The 16,268-nt window shown below is 59.3% G+C and overlaps 1 protein-coding gene across 2 annotated transcripts in view; it reads left to right on the forward strand.

The window, feature by feature from the left end:
- Nucleotides 1-16,268, forward strand: part of NDUFA11 (NADH:ubiquinone oxidoreductase subunit A11) — a 55,502-nt gene that overhangs the window by 4,149 nt on the left and 35,085 nt on the right. The window contains exons 2-4 of one of the 2 annotated variants that reach the window (XM_022557480.3): nt 276-368; nt 481-603; nt 2,041-2,223. In XM_022557480.3, coding sequence (XP_022413188.1) covers nt 276-368; nt 481-603; nt 2,041-2,153 — 329 coding nt within the window. In that variant the 3' untranslated portion in view covers nt 2,154-2,223. Of the gene's footprint in view, nt 1-275; nt 369-480; nt 604-2,040; nt 2,224-16,268 lie in introns of those variants that run through there. The other variant, XM_089905603.1, reaches the window with a different exon arrangement.

A 16,268-nucleotide genomic window follows, 5' to 3' on the forward strand; every position in this document is an offset into this window, starting at 1 on the left:
GGGCAGGGGGACGCAGGTGGCACTCTGTAGGCCTTGGTAGGGGGAGGCCTGGGGGCTGGAGGGGGCGGGTGAGAGCCCAGGCCTCGGAGCTGGGTTTGGGCCCCAGCTCATCGACTGTGGGACTGAAACAGCCCCTCCTGGGCCAAGCAGTGGCGCCAGGAGCCACCTTGGTGGCTGCTGTGAGGGTGAAGGGAGCGGTCACTGTGGAATGGGGAGGGGCCTGCCCCCAGCTAGGGCCCGGGTCTGACTCACCTCCCCGCCCTTTCTTCCCACAGGCCTCATCGCCTCCGCCTACAGCGTGGCGCTCCAGACCCCGGCCTCCTTCCTGGAGGGAGTGGCGAGGACAGGACGGTACACGTTTACCGCAGGTGAGCGAGCGAGACCGCCCGGCGCGTGGGCTTCTCCTTCGCGGGCCCTCCCGGCGCTGGTCTGGGCCCCTGACTCAGACTCAGGGCCCGTCCCTCCCCTCCGCTCCTACAGCTGCCATCGGTGCCATATTCGGCCTCACCTCCTGCATCAGCGCCCAGGTCCGCGAGAAGCCTGACGACCCTCTCAACTACTTCCTCGGAGGCTGCGCCGGAGGCTTGGCCCTGGGAGCACGCAGTGAGTGAGCCCGCGCCCCTGACCTCTGCCACCCCTCCTCCCTCTCTTGTCTCCCGGGCCTGGGCCCGGTGGGGGCGGCGGGCAGGAAGAACGCGCATCCAGCTACAGAGCCGGCCGTTGCCCTGAGAGCTCCCAGCACCGTTGAACCTTGGCCGCCAGCTAGCGTAGCAGTGGTTTCAGCTGTTGCTGCTCAGGCAGCTACCCGCGCCCACCTCGCCACACCCTCCCGCCCTCCTGGGGCTGCCTGTGACACTTGGCGTGGCCCCCGAGGCCCCGTGCGTGGACTGTTCCCGTCCCCTCCCTGCCCTCGCCGCCTCGCTCGCTCTGCTCCAGCCCCGTGGCCTCCTTGCTGTGCCCCCTGCACACCAGGCACGGTCCTGCCCCAGGGCCTCGGCATGGGCTGTGCCCTGCGCCTGAACACCCTTCCCCCAGATGTCAGCACGGCAGCCCCTCTCGCTGTTCCAACCCCCCACGTACGATCCAGGGTGTGTGATCCTGGCCCCCGCCCGCCCTTGCTTCGTATCTCTCTCCTGTCTGCCGCGTCTCTCTCCTCTGTCTGCTGCGTCTTGTCAGAGAACACGAGGTCGCCGCCTGTCTCCCCCGCCGGCCCCTGTGCACGCACGGAGCAGGTGGGGCTGGCCTTGGAGCTGCAGCCCCTCTCCCAGCACCCAGGGCCCTGCAGGGGAGCCGCTCTCACCATCCCCACTTTACAGATGCAGGAACTGAGGCTCCGAGGGGGGATGAGGTGGCCCGAGGGCACCCGGGAAGCAGGAGCGGATGCTTCCCTAGTGGGAGGCGGGCCGGGCCCCAGGCCAGCCTTGCACAGTGGAGCCGCCTGGACTAGGAAGCAGACGGCTCTTCTCGCCTGGGCGGGGCGGGGGTGCGCGGCGGGCAGAGGCCACACTCAGATAAACCGCTGGGCCTAGGGCCCAGCAGGCCGGGAGTGCTCCGTGGACGGTTCCAGCAGGGCAGAGAGGGAGGATGCTGAGGAGGAAGGCCCGCGCCCTCCTGGCCTTCGCTTCGAGACCTTGGCTGGGGTCTGGGTTTGACCAGCGCCCCTGAGCCTGCGATGGGGGTGTGAGCCCCGCGCCCAGCAGGCAGACCCCCTTCCTGCGGCTGCTCTCAGGCCACAGGCGTCTTGTGCTCCCCGCTTCCCGGACCGCAGGGCGGGCTCAGCCAGGACACTAGCTGAGACCGACCGACACGCACCCGTCCCCTCCCGCCCCCGGACCCAGCAGCCTGGACTGCTGCCTCCCTCCTCCCTCCTCCCTGCCTCAGTTTCCACGCCCGTCTTCACAGGCACGGGGCCTGGGGGCTCATCCCGGCCACCCGAGCTTGGAGTGGGGGCTGTCCTCTCGCGGTCACTGCCGGCGCCCCGGGTGGGCATGAGTGAGCCGCCCGCGTGCGTGCCTGACGCCAGCCTCCCCGCTCTCACAGCCCACAGCTACGGGATTGGAGCTGCCGCCTGTGCGTACATGGGCATGACGGCCGCCCTGGTCAAGATGGGCCAGCTGGAGGGCTGGAAGGTGTTTGCAGAGCCCAAGGTGTGAGCCCTGCCGCCTCCTGGAACTTCAGGCAGGTTGAAATTCGTCTAAAAATAATAAATTCTGTGTATGTCTGTGTGAGTTTCCCCTGCTCCGTTGTTCTCTGGGGTGCAGCCCTGTCCGAGGAGTGCTGGGTGACAGGCCAGCGCTGGTGAGGGCCTCAGGGCGGATGCTGGAGGAGTGAGGAAGCGGCAGGAGATACGGCATCTGGGTCTGTGCCTGACGGCCCGACGGCGCCAGCTGGGCCCCGGAGGAGGGAGCAGGCGTCGGGCAGGGGTCTGCGGGCCTCGGCCTGTTCTCTTGGCGGGCAGGAGCCCACGGGGGGCGGGACTGGGCCCTGCTGCCCACAGCCCTTCCTGCGCCCCCCCCGCTGCAGGCCCCTCTCTGGGCCTCCCCCCAAAGCCAACAGCATGTGGAAAACACACCCAGGCCCCATGCACGGCCCGTTTCCAAATTCCTGGGTGTTGGAGTGGAGAGCCCTGGACAGCCTGGCCCCGGAGCCTCGTCCCCATCCGACAGGTGGGTGACAGGCCACCGGGAGCCCTCAGGGCAGGTGCCCACGGCAACAACGAGAAGAGGGACTCGAGGTCCTCGCCCGCTGCTGCCTGTCAGGCCTGGTGATTTAGGTGGCTCCAGAATGCTGGCACGGCCTGGCCCTGGGCTTTCTGCACAACTGGCTCAGTTCTTCCTGGAAGCCAGAAAGGAAGGCCCGGCATGTTCCAGCATACCTCGATGGGCCATAAATTAGGGCTCTCGGCGCCCCACCCTAGGGAGCAGGGTCGGATGAGGGTGGGATCAGGTCCTGGCAGGGGTCTGGGCACTGCAGGTGGCCCGGGGGCGGCAGGAGCGGGCCAGGCTGGTCGCAGCCCTCACGCACCCCCTCCCTGGTGTGTGGCCCGTCCCTCCTTCCCCTTCCTCCTCTCTTGGGGGCCTGGACGTGGTTGAAAGCCAAGCTTGGAGCCTTGCTTTCCTCCTCTGTCCACCCCAGCTAATAACTCATCCGGGTGTTAAGCAGAGCACAGGGCCCCAGCCCCACGGCCATTGGCTGGGCTGGCCTCACCACCATTTCCTTATGCCCCCAGCCGCCGGACAGCCATGCAGGTCCCTCCCAGCCCAGGCCCCTCAGCCTCCCCACCTGCCACACTGAGCCTCTCCACGCTGACACGGCCCCTCGTCCAGCACGCCCTCCAGGGAGTGGGTGCCAGCGTCCACGTGCGGCCTGGGACCGGCCACCGGCTCGGGGTCACGTCCGGGCCTAGCTACCCGAGCCTGGACTTGGGGGTCTTTGAGAGAGGGTGGAGATGCCCCACCGGCCCATGGACTGGGAGGGGAGGGCCCAAGAGGGCTCTGGGCTCTGAGACCTGCGATCGAAACCCAACACTTGGTTCTTTCCTGGCTCTGTCTTCAGTTTCCCCGCCTGGGAAGTGGGGATGACCGGGTCCCTCCCTCAGAGATGTTCCCTGAAGAGGGAAAATAGCTACACCCCATGGAAGCGCCCTTTCCCTGCCCTCTAGGCGGCGGCCGGGGTCCCCTGCTCCTGCACCAGCCTGGTCTGTCCTTGCGGTTGCTGGCAGGGGGCGGAGCCCACCGTGCTCGGTCCCCCCCCAGGTCCCCAGCACCCTGCCCCGACCGCGGAGAAGTCAGGTTCCATCCCTGCTGCCTGCCTCTCCCTCCTTGCACGGCTTCCCGCCTGTCCCGCCCCGCAGCAGCCCGGGCAGCAGGGGCGACAGGTTCGAGTTGGTGGCGGGTTGGTAGCGTGGCCCCGTCGTCACCGTAAATAGGGCCTGTGATCGTCATCGGGGCCGCCAAGGGCTGGAGCCGGGAGGACCTGTTCAAGGCCCCGCAGCTGGTCACTTCCCAGCCCCTGCACAGCAGTAGCTTCCAGAACCAGATCTGCCCAGGGCCCCCGTCGCACCTACACCCTTCCTCAGCCCCCGCTCTCTTGAAGCCCAAACCCTGTGCCGGGTCCAAGGGCCCACAGAGCGGAGGAAGAGCTCATTCACGGCCAGCCAGCCCCAGCCCACTTCCGGGCCTCGGTTTCCCCTCTAGCTCAGGCCAGGGCTGTGCTGCCGCCCACCCAGCCCTTTGGGGGCTGGCGGCCAGCGTTGGAGCGGTACCCCCAGCAACGGCCCAGGCCCCCCCAGAATGGGGCAGGAGGGAGCAGCTGCTCACCGGGCTCCAGGCAGCCCCAGGCCCCTCAGCCGTTAACAGTACTAAGCTGTGAGGGGCCCGCATCATCCCCACACACAGGCCCCCGGGGCACGGCCCCTGTCCAGTGGATCCAGTTCCCCTGCTCCTCGACCTGGAACCCCACATCCTGCCACAGCAGCCCCGACGTGGGGCAGTGGAGGACCTTTCCAGAGACACTCATCCCCCACCTCGACGAAGCCACCCCCAGCCCGACAGTCTGGACTAGCGAGGGGAGGGGGCGACAGGAGGGCTTCCTGGATGAGGCAGAGAAGGGAGGACCTGGGCATGAAGAGGTCTTTGCAGACGTGCACAAAGGGGAAGGGTGTCCCAGGCAGAGGACAGCGCAAGATCAAAGGCCTGGGTGAGGGCACAGCAGGTGAGCTATACAGGCCTGGGGTCAGTGGTGGGGCATTCCCTTCCCGAGGACCCTAGCCCTGGGGACACTTGCCAGTGGGGACAAAGCTGCAAGGACTGACCCAGCCCTCCAGGCCGGGCCGGGTCTCTGAGCTCTTAGCAAGCCGAGAAAATGTGAGCCATCCAAGTAAGAGGAAAGGAGAAAACCCTTCGAGCCCTTCCCACCTGCCAGCAGGGCCCATTTGTCGATGGTGATGTTGCTGTCATTTTGTGGGCTTGTTGCATCCTGACAGCAGCCCCGGGAGTGAGCTCTTGACATTAGTCCTGTTTTACAGATGAGGAAACTGAGGCCCCAAGAGGCGATGTCACAGGGCCTGGCTCACAGCAGGCACTCAGTGTTAGTTCTTTATTTTATTTTGTTTATTCTTTTGGCCGCACGGCACGGCATGTGGGATCTTAGTTCCCTGACTAGGGATCAAACCTGCGCCCCCTGCAGTGGAAGTGCAGAGTCTTAACCACTGGGCCGCCAGGGAAGTCCCCAGTGTTAGTTCTTTTATTATTATAGCTATTGTTGGCAAAGAGCATTGTAGACTGTCTCTGAAAGACTTCCCATGTGGTCGCCGTGGCAGGAACAAAAGCAGCCCAGTGGGACAAGGGAGGTGTTTTTGCGGCCAAGTGATCTTAAAAGCAAAGTTACACCCTCACAAATTCCTGTAAAAAGTTATATTGGACGTGGGCTGCAGGACACACGACGCTTTCGAGGAGGCCCCACAGGCCTGCCGTTTGCCCCTGCTGGACCTGGAGGCTGGTCCTCTGCCCTCTCACCCCTTTTCACACCCTTCTGCCTTCAGAGTCCATCCTGGGTCTGCCCACATCTCACTCCCTCCGCAGCTCACACCCAGGTCCGGCCCTGCCTGGACCTGGGTACTCACCCCCATCCTGGTCTCCGGCTCCGCCCTCACCCCCAGTCTGTCCTCCCCACAACAGCCAGTGGCAACACCAGAGTCGGGTCACGTCCCCCCTCTGCCCACAGCCCTCCAGGGCTCCCACCTCCCTGGGGATAAAAGCCCAGGTCCTCCCCGTGGCCCACAAGGCCCTGCACGGCCTGCCCTGTCCCCTCCCTGCCCTCCCCTCCTCCCTCTCTCCCCCTCGCTCACTGTGCTCCAGACACACGGGCCTCCTCACTGTTCCTCCAACACGCCAGGCACGGTCCTGCCCCGGGGCCTTTGCACAGGCTGTGACCTCTGCCTGGACGTCTCTCCCCGCAGATGTCCCCTAAAACTCGCCAACTCACCTCCTTCAGTTCTCAGTTCAAATGTCACCTCCTCACTGAAACCTCCCTGACACGCCACTGAAATGGTGCCCCACCCAGCCCGCAGCGCCCCACACGCCGTTTACCCTCTTCTCTTTTTGTCCATCACACTTACCAGCTTCCAAATCCCCCATCACCCTCCTGTGTACTGTTTAGTGGAGCATGGGACATATCCTGGTTGTTATACCCTTGGGTCAGCACCCAGCCTGGGAACACAGCAGAGCTCTGTAAATACATGGCCCAGCCCTGCTCTGGGCAGGGTCCCACTCACTTTACCCCCATAGATGATGGCTGCTGGGGGGTGGGGGGAGGCGGGGACAGGTAGGAACTGTCTGTGTTGTGAGGGTCTCGAAGCCAAGACTTACAAGTGTTTACCGAGCACCTACGTGTGTCAGGCAGAGACTCGGGCCTGGGATCCCATCTTTCTTGTCAGCCAGCAAGACCAACGAGGCCCCCGCCTTCCTGGAACTCAGCCTTTGGTCTGAAGGAAGAAATAGTAAAACAGTAAAAAAAAAAATAGTAAAACAGTAAAATGAGCAAACATGTAAATGAAAAAGAGTGATTTAGATAAAACAGTGCTTCAGAGAGAAAACCAAGGTGACGAGAAACCCAGCCAGAGGGAGGAAGGGCCAAAGCCTGGCATGTTCCCAGGTGGACACAGCAAGGCAGGGCAGACACTTTGGAATCCATCCTGCGTCCACCATAGCAGGCGCTTCGGGTCCTGGCCCATCTGAGCACCCCGGAAAGGGCTGCTCCAGGAGGGAGCAGGGTCCCTGAGTGCCTCGGGGCACCCACTGCCGCTCCCACACCGAGGGGAGGGTAGAACGAGCAGGAAGGAGACTGGAGGGTGGAGTCTCGAGAAAGGGAGAGCCGAGGCTTCCTGGCTGGTTTCTGGTGGGGGTGTGAGGCCCCGGCCCACCCTCACCGCCCCACCCTCGAAGCCCGAAGCCGGGTTAGTCGTCGCGTCAGGGCTCTGGAAGTGGGCGGCAGAGCTTTGCCCCCTCTCACCCTGTCTGGCTCGACATCCAGGGCTCAGAACCCAGGGGAACCCCCAGTGCCCGGGATACAGGCCATCTCCAGCATCCTGGGCCAAAGAGTGACTGCCTGTGGGGAAACTGAGGCACGCAGCAGCCACCGGGCTGCCCGGGGGCCTCCAGTAGCTCCCCTCCAGTCACCCACCCTCCGTCCCTCCACTCTGGCCCTCCTTGGATTTGGCATCCAGAGAGGTCTGGCTGGGCCCCCAGCCCCGCATTGGCACTCACAGGTCCCTCCTCGGAGCCAGCCACGCCTCCCAGGACCTTCCCGGAATGCTGGGTGGTCGGCCCAGGTGTGAGGGGCTCAGTCAGGCCTGACCCCAGACCAGCCAACATCTCACCTTTGGGGGCCCCGCAGGCTCTGAACACTCCGGATGCAGAGCAACAAAGGTGTGAGCCGGGGGTGGCCAGGCTCCGGGAGCCGAGGGAGGCTTTCAGCTCAAGCGGAGCGGCTGCAGGCAAACCCATGGCCTGGCCTAAAATTCCCCCCACGAACCCACCTTCTTTTAAAGTCCATCCAAATGCTTTTATTTTGCCCTTTTTTTTTTTTTTCACAGCAGCCTTTTTTTTTTTTTTTTTTTTTTAACTTTTTGGCCGTGCCTTTCAGCATGTGGGATCTTAGTTCCCTGACCGGGGATCAAACCCATGCCCCCTGCAATGGAAGTGTGGAGTCTTAACCACTGGACCGCCAGAGAAGTCCCCATAGAAGTCTTTTTAAAATGTATTTTGCAAGTTTATTTTTTTTTTCAATCGGTAAAACAGACTCCGGCCACACAGTATAAAATATACCAAAGGGTGTTCAGGAAAGACACCAGCCACCCAGCCTCCGCAGAGCCTGCCGGCCAGTTTCTTGTTTCTCCTTCCCACAGCGTTTCTCACCCAAACAAGCGCATCTGTGTATTTTTCCTTTCCCCTCACAGAAACCATCACACTGTCAGTCCTTGCTGTTTTGCAGCCCATCCGATTTCCTCCCAACAATAGGTCCCAGATTTCTTTCCATTTAGAAGTGTCTCTGGCCTTTTCACGGCTGTGTAATATTCCCTCCTGTGGCTGAATTGTTTGTTATCTGCATTAAAGCACATTCCCTGGTATAAACAGCGATGCAAAACCTGTAATGAACGTCGTTGTGCGTGTGGGTCAATATACTCACACCCTTCCTGAAAAATTTTTTTTTTTTTTTTTGGCCGTACCCTGTGGCATGCAGAACTTCCCCAACCGGGGATCGAACCCATGACCTCGTCAGTGGAAGCACGGGGTCTTAACCAGGACCACCAGGGAAGTCCCTGAAAGTTTTTTTTCAGTAATAAACTTGATATTTTTAGAGCAGTTTTAGGCTTATAGGAAAATTGAGCAGAAAGCGCAGAGTTCTCATATAGCACCTTGCTCCCGCAGCGGGCACGCACCGCCTCCCCTATTATTACCATCTCATAGTAGCGTGCTCCATTTGTCACATTTGATGAACTAATACTGGCACATTGTTATAAGCTGAAGTCCATAGTTGGCATCAGGGTTCACTCTTTTTCTTTGGTTATCTAAAGATACGATTTTTTTCTGTTGAAGTACAGTTGATCTACAACGTTGTGTTAGTTTCAGTGTGCAGCAAAGTGATTCAGTTATACGTATATATTCTTTTTCATATTCTTTTCCCTTATAGCTTATTACAAGGTACTGAGTATAGTTCCCTGCGCTATACAGTAGGACCTTGTTGTTTACCTATTTTATATTTAGTAGTGTGTATCTGTTAATCCCAAACTCCTAATTTCTCTCTCTTCCCCTTCTCCCTTTGGTAACCGTAAGTTTGTTTTCCATGTCTGTGAATCCATTTCTCTTTTGTCAGTAAGTTCATTTGTATCATTTTTTTAGATTCCACATATAAATGATATCATATAGTGTTTGTCTTTCTCTGTCTGACATGCTTCACTGAGTAGGGTCATCTCTAGGTGCATCCATGTTGCTGCAGATGGCATCATTTCGTTCTTTTTTTTTATGGCTGAGCAGTATTCCACTGTATATATGTATGTACCGTATCTTCTTTATCCGTGTACCTGTCGATGGACATTTACGTTGCTCCCGTGTCTTGGCTGCTGTAAACAGTGCTGCTGTGAACATTGGGATATGGGCTCACACTTGGTGTTGTACATTCTATGGGTTTGGACAGATGTGTGATGACAGGTATCCACCATTGTATCATCATGCACGGTAGTTTCACTGCCCGAAAAATCCTCTGTGCTCCGGCTACTCAGCCCTCCTTCGGCCACCCCTGGCCGCCACTGATCCCTTTCCTGTCTCTGTAGTTTCGCCTTTTCCAGAATGTCCTGTAGTTGGAATCAAAGTCTGTAGCCTTTTCAGATCAGCTTCTTTCACTTAATAACACGCACTTAAGCTTCCTCCACGACTTGTCGTGGCCTGATAGCTCATTTCTTTTTAGCACTGAATAACATTCCCGTTGTCTGGATGTGCCACACTTTGTTTATCCGTGTACCTGCTGAAGGACATCTGAGTTGCTTCCAAGTTTTGGCAATTATGAATAGACCCGCCATACATATTCACGTGCGGGTTTCTGTGTGGACGTCAGTTTTCCACTCCTTTGGGTGAATTCCAAGGAGGGTGAGTGCTGGGTCCTATGGTCAGAGTACGTTTCATTTTGCAAGAAGCCGCCAAACTGCCTTCCAGAGTGGCAGGACCATTTCGCACCCCAGCAGCAATGAACCTGAGTTTTGTTGCTCCACATCCTTGCCAGCATTTGATGTTGTCAGTGTTCCAGATTTGGGGCATTTCAGTGGGTGTGTAGTTGTACCTCATTGCGGTTTGTTTTTTTAAAATTTATTTATTTCATTTATTTATTTTTGGCTGCGTTGGGCCTTCGTTGCTGCACGCGGGGTTTCTCTAGTTGGGGAGAGTGGGGGCTACTCTTCATTGTGGTGCACGGGCTTTTCATTGCAGTGGCTTCTCTTGTTGCGGAGCACGGGCTCTAGGCAGACGGGCTTCAGTAGTTGTGGCGTGTGGGCTCAGTAGTTGTGGCTTTCGGGTTCTAGAGTGCAGGCTCAGTAGTTGTGGCGCACAGGCTTAGTTGCTCTGCAGCACATGGGATCTTCCCGGACCAGGGCTTGAACCCGTGTCCCCTGCATGGGCAGGCGGATTCTTCACCACTGCGCCATGAGGGAAGCCCCCTCGTTGTGGTTTTAATTTGCCTAAATGTTTAGATAAACCTTTGTTGAGCCTCCTGTTGGGAGCCAAGCATGGTTCCAATATCTCTTGTACGATTCAGGCTAGGAAGGAGGTGCTAGTGCCTCATTTTGCAGATGGGGAAACCAAGGCTCAGAGAAGGATAGCTGTTTGCCCAGGGTCACACAGCAAATGGGGGTAGAGCCAAGGCCCTGTGACTAACTCCCAGAGCACTTCTACCTGCAGTGTCCCAGGCCCTGTGCTGGGCACTAGGGACGTAGCAATGACCAAGACAGACCCAGTCTACCCTCCCAAGGCTCACAGTCCAGTGGTGGATATGGACTCGTGAGCAGGCAGTTATAGCTTGTGCTGACCAGGGCTGTAATGTGGTTGCACAGGTACAGGGCAGGGGGGACCCAGAGGAGGCACCTGACCTGGCCTGGGTGTCCAGGGAGAAAGGGGTGCTGAAGCATGTATAGGAGCTTTCCAGGAGAAGGGCAAAAGAGTGACCCAGGCCAGAGGAACAGCATGGAAGATGGCTCAGAAGTAAGAGAGAAAGGGACGTGGCCAAGAGCACCGACTCTGGTGGGAGAAGGTCCTAGGTTCCAGTCCCAGCTCTGCCACTGGTGGCCAATCAGCCCCTTCTCCCGGCCTCGGTTGCCACTCCGCAGCGTAGCTTGGCTGTGAGGATTCAGTAATCCCCATGGGTGCCACACTGGGCCAGGCAGGCACGTGGAGAACCAGAGGGTGGGAGGAAGCCAGGAGGGCCAGAGCAGCACCCCCTCCGCCCCACCCCTGAGCATCTGGAACTCGGGGGTCCCAGGAGGACCTGGCCCGGGTGGTGGTGGAATCAGGTAAAAGCATCCAGAGATGCAGTCCCTGGTCTCCCATCTCAATGCAAAAGGAAATGGCAGGGTGCAGTGGGGGTCTGCTTCCTGCCCCTGCCCCTAATTGGACACTTCCTGCCCCAGGCTGGACCCCTGGTGGGCAGGGACCCCCACACACACACACACCCCGCCCTCACTCACCGTCTAGTCCCCATTAGTGAGGCCGCCAGCTGCGGGAGCCTCAGGCCCAGGTGTTCCCTGCCCACACTCTGCCCCAGTGACCATCACTAAAAATGAATAATGGGCGGAGCAGGCAGGACCTGGAGGGGTGGGGGTGGGGAAGACAGGCCCCGAAGCTCCTCCCACACCTCCTCCCTCTACTCCAGCCCTGAGGAGCTGGGCAGGAGTCCCCTTCACCACCCAGCGCCTCCTGTGGCTTATCTAACCTCTTCTTAGCCTGCCTGCATGTGTTGGCGAGCTAAAGTTGTCAGATTAAGCAAATAAAAATACAGACGGCCGGTGAAGTTTGAACTCCCAATAAGCAATGAACCACGCAATACGTGGGATATATTTACACTAAAACATGATTAATTTTCTACCTGAAGTTCAGATTCAGCTGGATTCTCTCTGGCAGCCCTTTTCTGACCCTGCCTGGGTGAACAGCAGGCCTCGGCTGGCCTTCCTGCGTTATGGGCAAACACCCGGATGCTGATCCACACTGACCCATCAGAGGGACCCCGGCCCCACAGGACCCTGGGGGCCTCCCTGTCAGGTGTGTCTCCCTCTGAGGTACTGGACCTGGGGCTCCGGGGGGGCCTGGGATCAGGGCCCAGGTGTGGATGGGGGAAGTTGAGGCCGCATCTAGCTGCCAACTGCAGTGGACATATTTGAATTTGGATGCTGAAATTGTGGCTCTGAAGAGGTCCCTGGGGGAGAGGAAAAGGGGGGGGGGCGTGTGTCCACCACCCCCAAGTACCCACTGCGTGGGGTCTCTGTTGTGTCCCCCAGCCTTCAGCAAGGCTCCGATGGTGAGAGCCCCGTCCCCGGAGCCCAGGTTCGAATCCCAGCCCTGCCCCATGCGGGTTTTGAGAACGCCAAGTGTTCTCTCGGTGCCTCAGTTTCTTCACCTGTAAAATGGGGATTGATAACAATACTGCTAATAATAGTACCAACTGTCGGGGTCATTGAGAGGATTCAATGCATTCATGTAACAGAGGAGCTTGGCCTGGCACAAAGCTAGTGCTCACTGAAGTGATGGCCTGCCCCGGCCTCCCGGCCCAGGAGGGAGGGGTTAAGCGGGAATCGGAGGCTAATTTTAGCCTTGATGACACCACCTGGCTGCCTGCCTTGTCCAAACATCCTCAGCCAAGCATGAGGTTCAAGGCGTCCCCCACCCCCCAACCTCTGACATCCAAGGAGCCTGTTTATTCATTCCTGTCGGCCAGAGCATTCCTCTCCCGCCCGCTGCCTGCCTGTGCCTGCCTTACGGCTCCCTCCGAGCCCCATGTCGCCCGCCGCGTGTTGCCCAGGGTCAGGACCACCTCACCTGTAGGCCCCTTGGAGACAGCCCGTGGCCAGGGGCAGTCGTGGGTGGGCGCAGGGAGAAGGGTGGACAAGAGTCACTCCTGCTCTACAGTCCAGCGTCCCCCGGAGTCTTTGTTTACAGTTCTCCGAGTAAGAGTCCAAGCTTCTGGCTGTGGGGACTCCCAGCGCCGTCATTCGTTCAGCACCTATTTACTGAGTGCCAAGTCCTGCTGGAGACCCAGGCCTTGCCTCCACAGGACTCCCAGTCTTGGGTACGGCAATGACAAGCCAGGAAACAGGAGAGTTTTTCCACTGTGCTTAATACTGTTCATTCATTTGTTCATTCGAGGCGTGTTTATTAAGGCTGTCCTGTATGTCAGGCACTGTTCAGGGTGCTTGGGGCTCCGCAGGGAACAAAGCAGACCAGGATCCCTCATGGAGCTGACATCCTGGTTGGGGAGAGAGGCAAGAGACAGTAAATCACAGAAATAAGTCAAATACATGGTCCAGTTAAATGGTAGTCATTGTTGTGGAGAAAAATAAAGCGGGAAAGGGGACGGGGAGTGCTGGCAGAGGGCAGTTAGCAATAAAGTGATTTGAGAGGGAGTTATTTGAGGGAACCAGGTGGCTGTCAGGGTGGAGGGAGTTCCAGGCAGCGGGAAGAGCACGTGCAAAGGTCCTGGGGCATGAACAGCGAGGACACGGGTTGGGGGAGATGCAGCAGAACCTGTGGGCTCTGCCTCGGGAATCGGTGGGGGCCGTGAGAAGGTCCGGAGCAGAGGATGAGCCCGATGTGGCCTGACATTCTCTTGTCTGGCTCTCCCCTCATTCTGAGGTCAATCCCCGGAACTGTCACCCTGCAGGCCGAGGGGCTGGGCCAGGGGCTGCAGCTGGTCTTTTGAGACCCAAGTGGCTGCAGGTGGGATTCCAACTGTAAATGAGGACTTCCGGGACATTTGGCGAGCCTGCACTGGGAGAAATTGCTGCTCTCTGGAGACCGCCAGTAGTGGTGGGGGCAGGGGGGTGGGGGAATTCTGGGTACACCTTCCCCACATGGCATCTCCATATGCTTCCTGCAGGGCCGGGCCCGGTGCCCAGGTTGCCAGCATTCCTGGCTCAGTGTTTTGCCAGTGGAGGGACAGGTGTCTTAGAAAATTGGAAAACATCCTCTGACAACAAACCAACAAAATGTATGCTCTTCTGGCTCCTTGTCCCGACAGATCTTCTCCGAACCGTTTTCTTTCTTGCAAAATACCTTCATTGGCTTTTCTGACTCCGAAACTGCCACACACACTCCACCAGACTTTCCAGGGAGAGAGAAAAGGCCCTTTGTTCCCCGGCCCGCGTAGCCCCTGGAATTCTCTGTCTCGGCAGCAGCAGTGCACCTAGGCGCTATTGTTTTTTTCTCACACGGTTTTGCAACAGGCTTTTTTTCCGCTCTACAATAGGTGGCCATACAGCTTTCATTTCCAGAAATTGGAAAATGAAGCGTGTCCGGCCCGCACCTCCGCAACCCACCACAGGCTGAAATTTAAGCCCCACGAACCCGGCCGGGCTGGGGTGCTGGGGAAGGCAGACCCCAACGTGCCAGGGGGCCCAGGTGAAGAGAGGCTGGGGGCGGGCAGCACAGGGATGCCAGGTTTCTGTCACCTTGAGTTCCCACGCTCCCCTCTGTACACAGCAGCCCCATGCACCATGACGCCGGGCAGGGAGAAGCCATATCCTTTAAAATACCATCAGAGGGGAAACTGAGGCCCAGGCATGTGAGTTTCCAGCCCCTGCCCACAATCCCGCCTTGCAGAGAAGGTGTGGGAGGATAATCACCTGAAGAGGATACCGGCATGGGCTCCGTTTTGCAGGTGACACGACTGAGGCCCAGAGAGGCTACACCACTCACCCAAGGTCACACAGCTGCCGGCCAGAGAGACTCCAAAGCTCCTGGAGTCAAGAGGTCTGAGGCCAGATGGCAGCCCAGCTCCGCCACTTAGGGGCTGCAGGTGGATTCTGATGTTAAATGAGGCCTTCCTGGACATCCCAGAACCTTCTGGGGTGGGGGAAATTGCTGCTCTGCCAAGGGAGACTGAGTTGGGCGCAGAGGTGAAGTCCAGGCACTCTCTGAGCCTCAGCGGACACCCGGGGACCCCTGTGATGCTTTTGACTGGAGCCAGGCCCCAGGATGGGGGGTGGGGGCACTGGTGGGTGAGGTGGGCGGCTGCAGTGCCAAGCCCACCAGTGAGCCCGGGCCTGAGCCAGCCTCCCCGGACCCATGGCTCCCCTGCCACACACACCTCACACCTGGGGCCCTCCCAACGGGCTGGCTACAAGCCAGGATCTTGGGAGGCAGACGGGGCCCTCAGGGGGCCAGGCCAGGGTTTCCTTGCAGGCTGGGGCAGGGCCAGTAGGTACAGTGTGGTCGCCACCTCCAACTGAGATGATGCCTGGCAGCTGACTACCTCTCTGTCTCCCTCTTTCTGGAAGTTTTTATGAGGCTCAGAGGGGAATGGGAACCCTCCTTGGGCCCCGGCCACCGGGGACGACATCAGGAGACACCAGGGCGCCCCTCCTCGTACCCAAGCGCCATCCCGGTCCCACATCGCACGTGTGGTTCGTTTCTCACCCATCCCAGGCTGGGGCGGTGTTGGGGGCCTCCTCTTGAGCCGCCAGGTGCCCCTTGGCTCACAGCCTGAGGCCCCAGGGAGTGCATTTTCCAGTGGGCTGGCAGCTCCCTCACCCACCAGGCCAGGCTGAGCAACGCGCTAGGGGTCCGACGCGGGCAGAGACCAGGGCTGGGGGCGCAGACGGCCCCACCTCAACCCCCATGCTGGTCCTCAGGTCAAGCCTGAGGTGGGGGAGTCCCTAGGGTCCCCCACTCTTGGCCCTGGCACCAGCCCCTTTCCAGGGAGGCTCCGCCTGGCATTGGCCAGGCGAGCCTCCCCCAGAGAGAGTCAGGAAGTCTCTCGGCTCTCTCTGGCTTTAGGCAGGGGGTTCCTCTGGCCCCCAAAGGCTGGACCCCAGGGCCTGGTGTTTGGTCTGGCTACACATCCCGAGGCCAGGAGGCCTTGGTTCAAATCCCAACCCCCTCCATTCCCACCCTGTGCTCCACTTCCCAGCTCTGTGAGGCAGGCAAAAATGTCAACAAAGTCTGAAATTAAATTGTAGGCAGGGGGCTTCCCTGGTGGCGCAGTGGTTGAGAGTCCACCTGCCGATGCAGGGGACACGGATTCGAGCCCTGGTCCGGGAAGGTCCCGCATGCTGCGGAGCAACTAAGCCCGTGCACCACAACTACTGAGCCTGTGTTCTAGAGCCACAACTGCTGAGCCCACGTGCCGCAACTACTGAAGCCCGCGTACCTGGAGCCCCTGCTCCACAACAAGAGAAGCCACCGCAATGAGAAGCCCGCGCACCGCAAACAAGAGTAGCCCCCGCTTGCCACAACTAGAGAGAGCCCGCGCGCAGCAGCGAAGACTCAACGCAGCCAAAAATTAATTAATTAATTAATTTTTAATATAAAAAAAACAAAAATCGTAGGCAGAACAGGTGGATCTGAGGCCATAAAACTAAATGATGGGAGGGACAGTGGCAGGAGGACTCAGAAGGAGGATGTTAGGGGCGGTGGGGGGAGTCACCGGGTGAGGACACGGTCAGGTGTGCCCCTCGGCCGCCGGGGGTGATATCTGGGCGGGGCCGGAACTCACTAGGCTGGTCCAGCTGGGGG

Source organism: Delphinapterus leucas, unplaced genomic scaffold (assembly GCF_059928025.1).
Source record: "Delphinapterus leucas isolate spDelLeu-1000000601 "Yukka" unplaced genomic scaffold, BTC_Dleu_Yukka2 spDelLeu_asBTCV2_sq25, whole genome shotgun sequence".
In the NCBI taxonomy this organism is placed as follows: domain Eukaryota; kingdom Metazoa; phylum Chordata; class Mammalia; order Artiodactyla; family Monodontidae; genus Delphinapterus; species Delphinapterus leucas.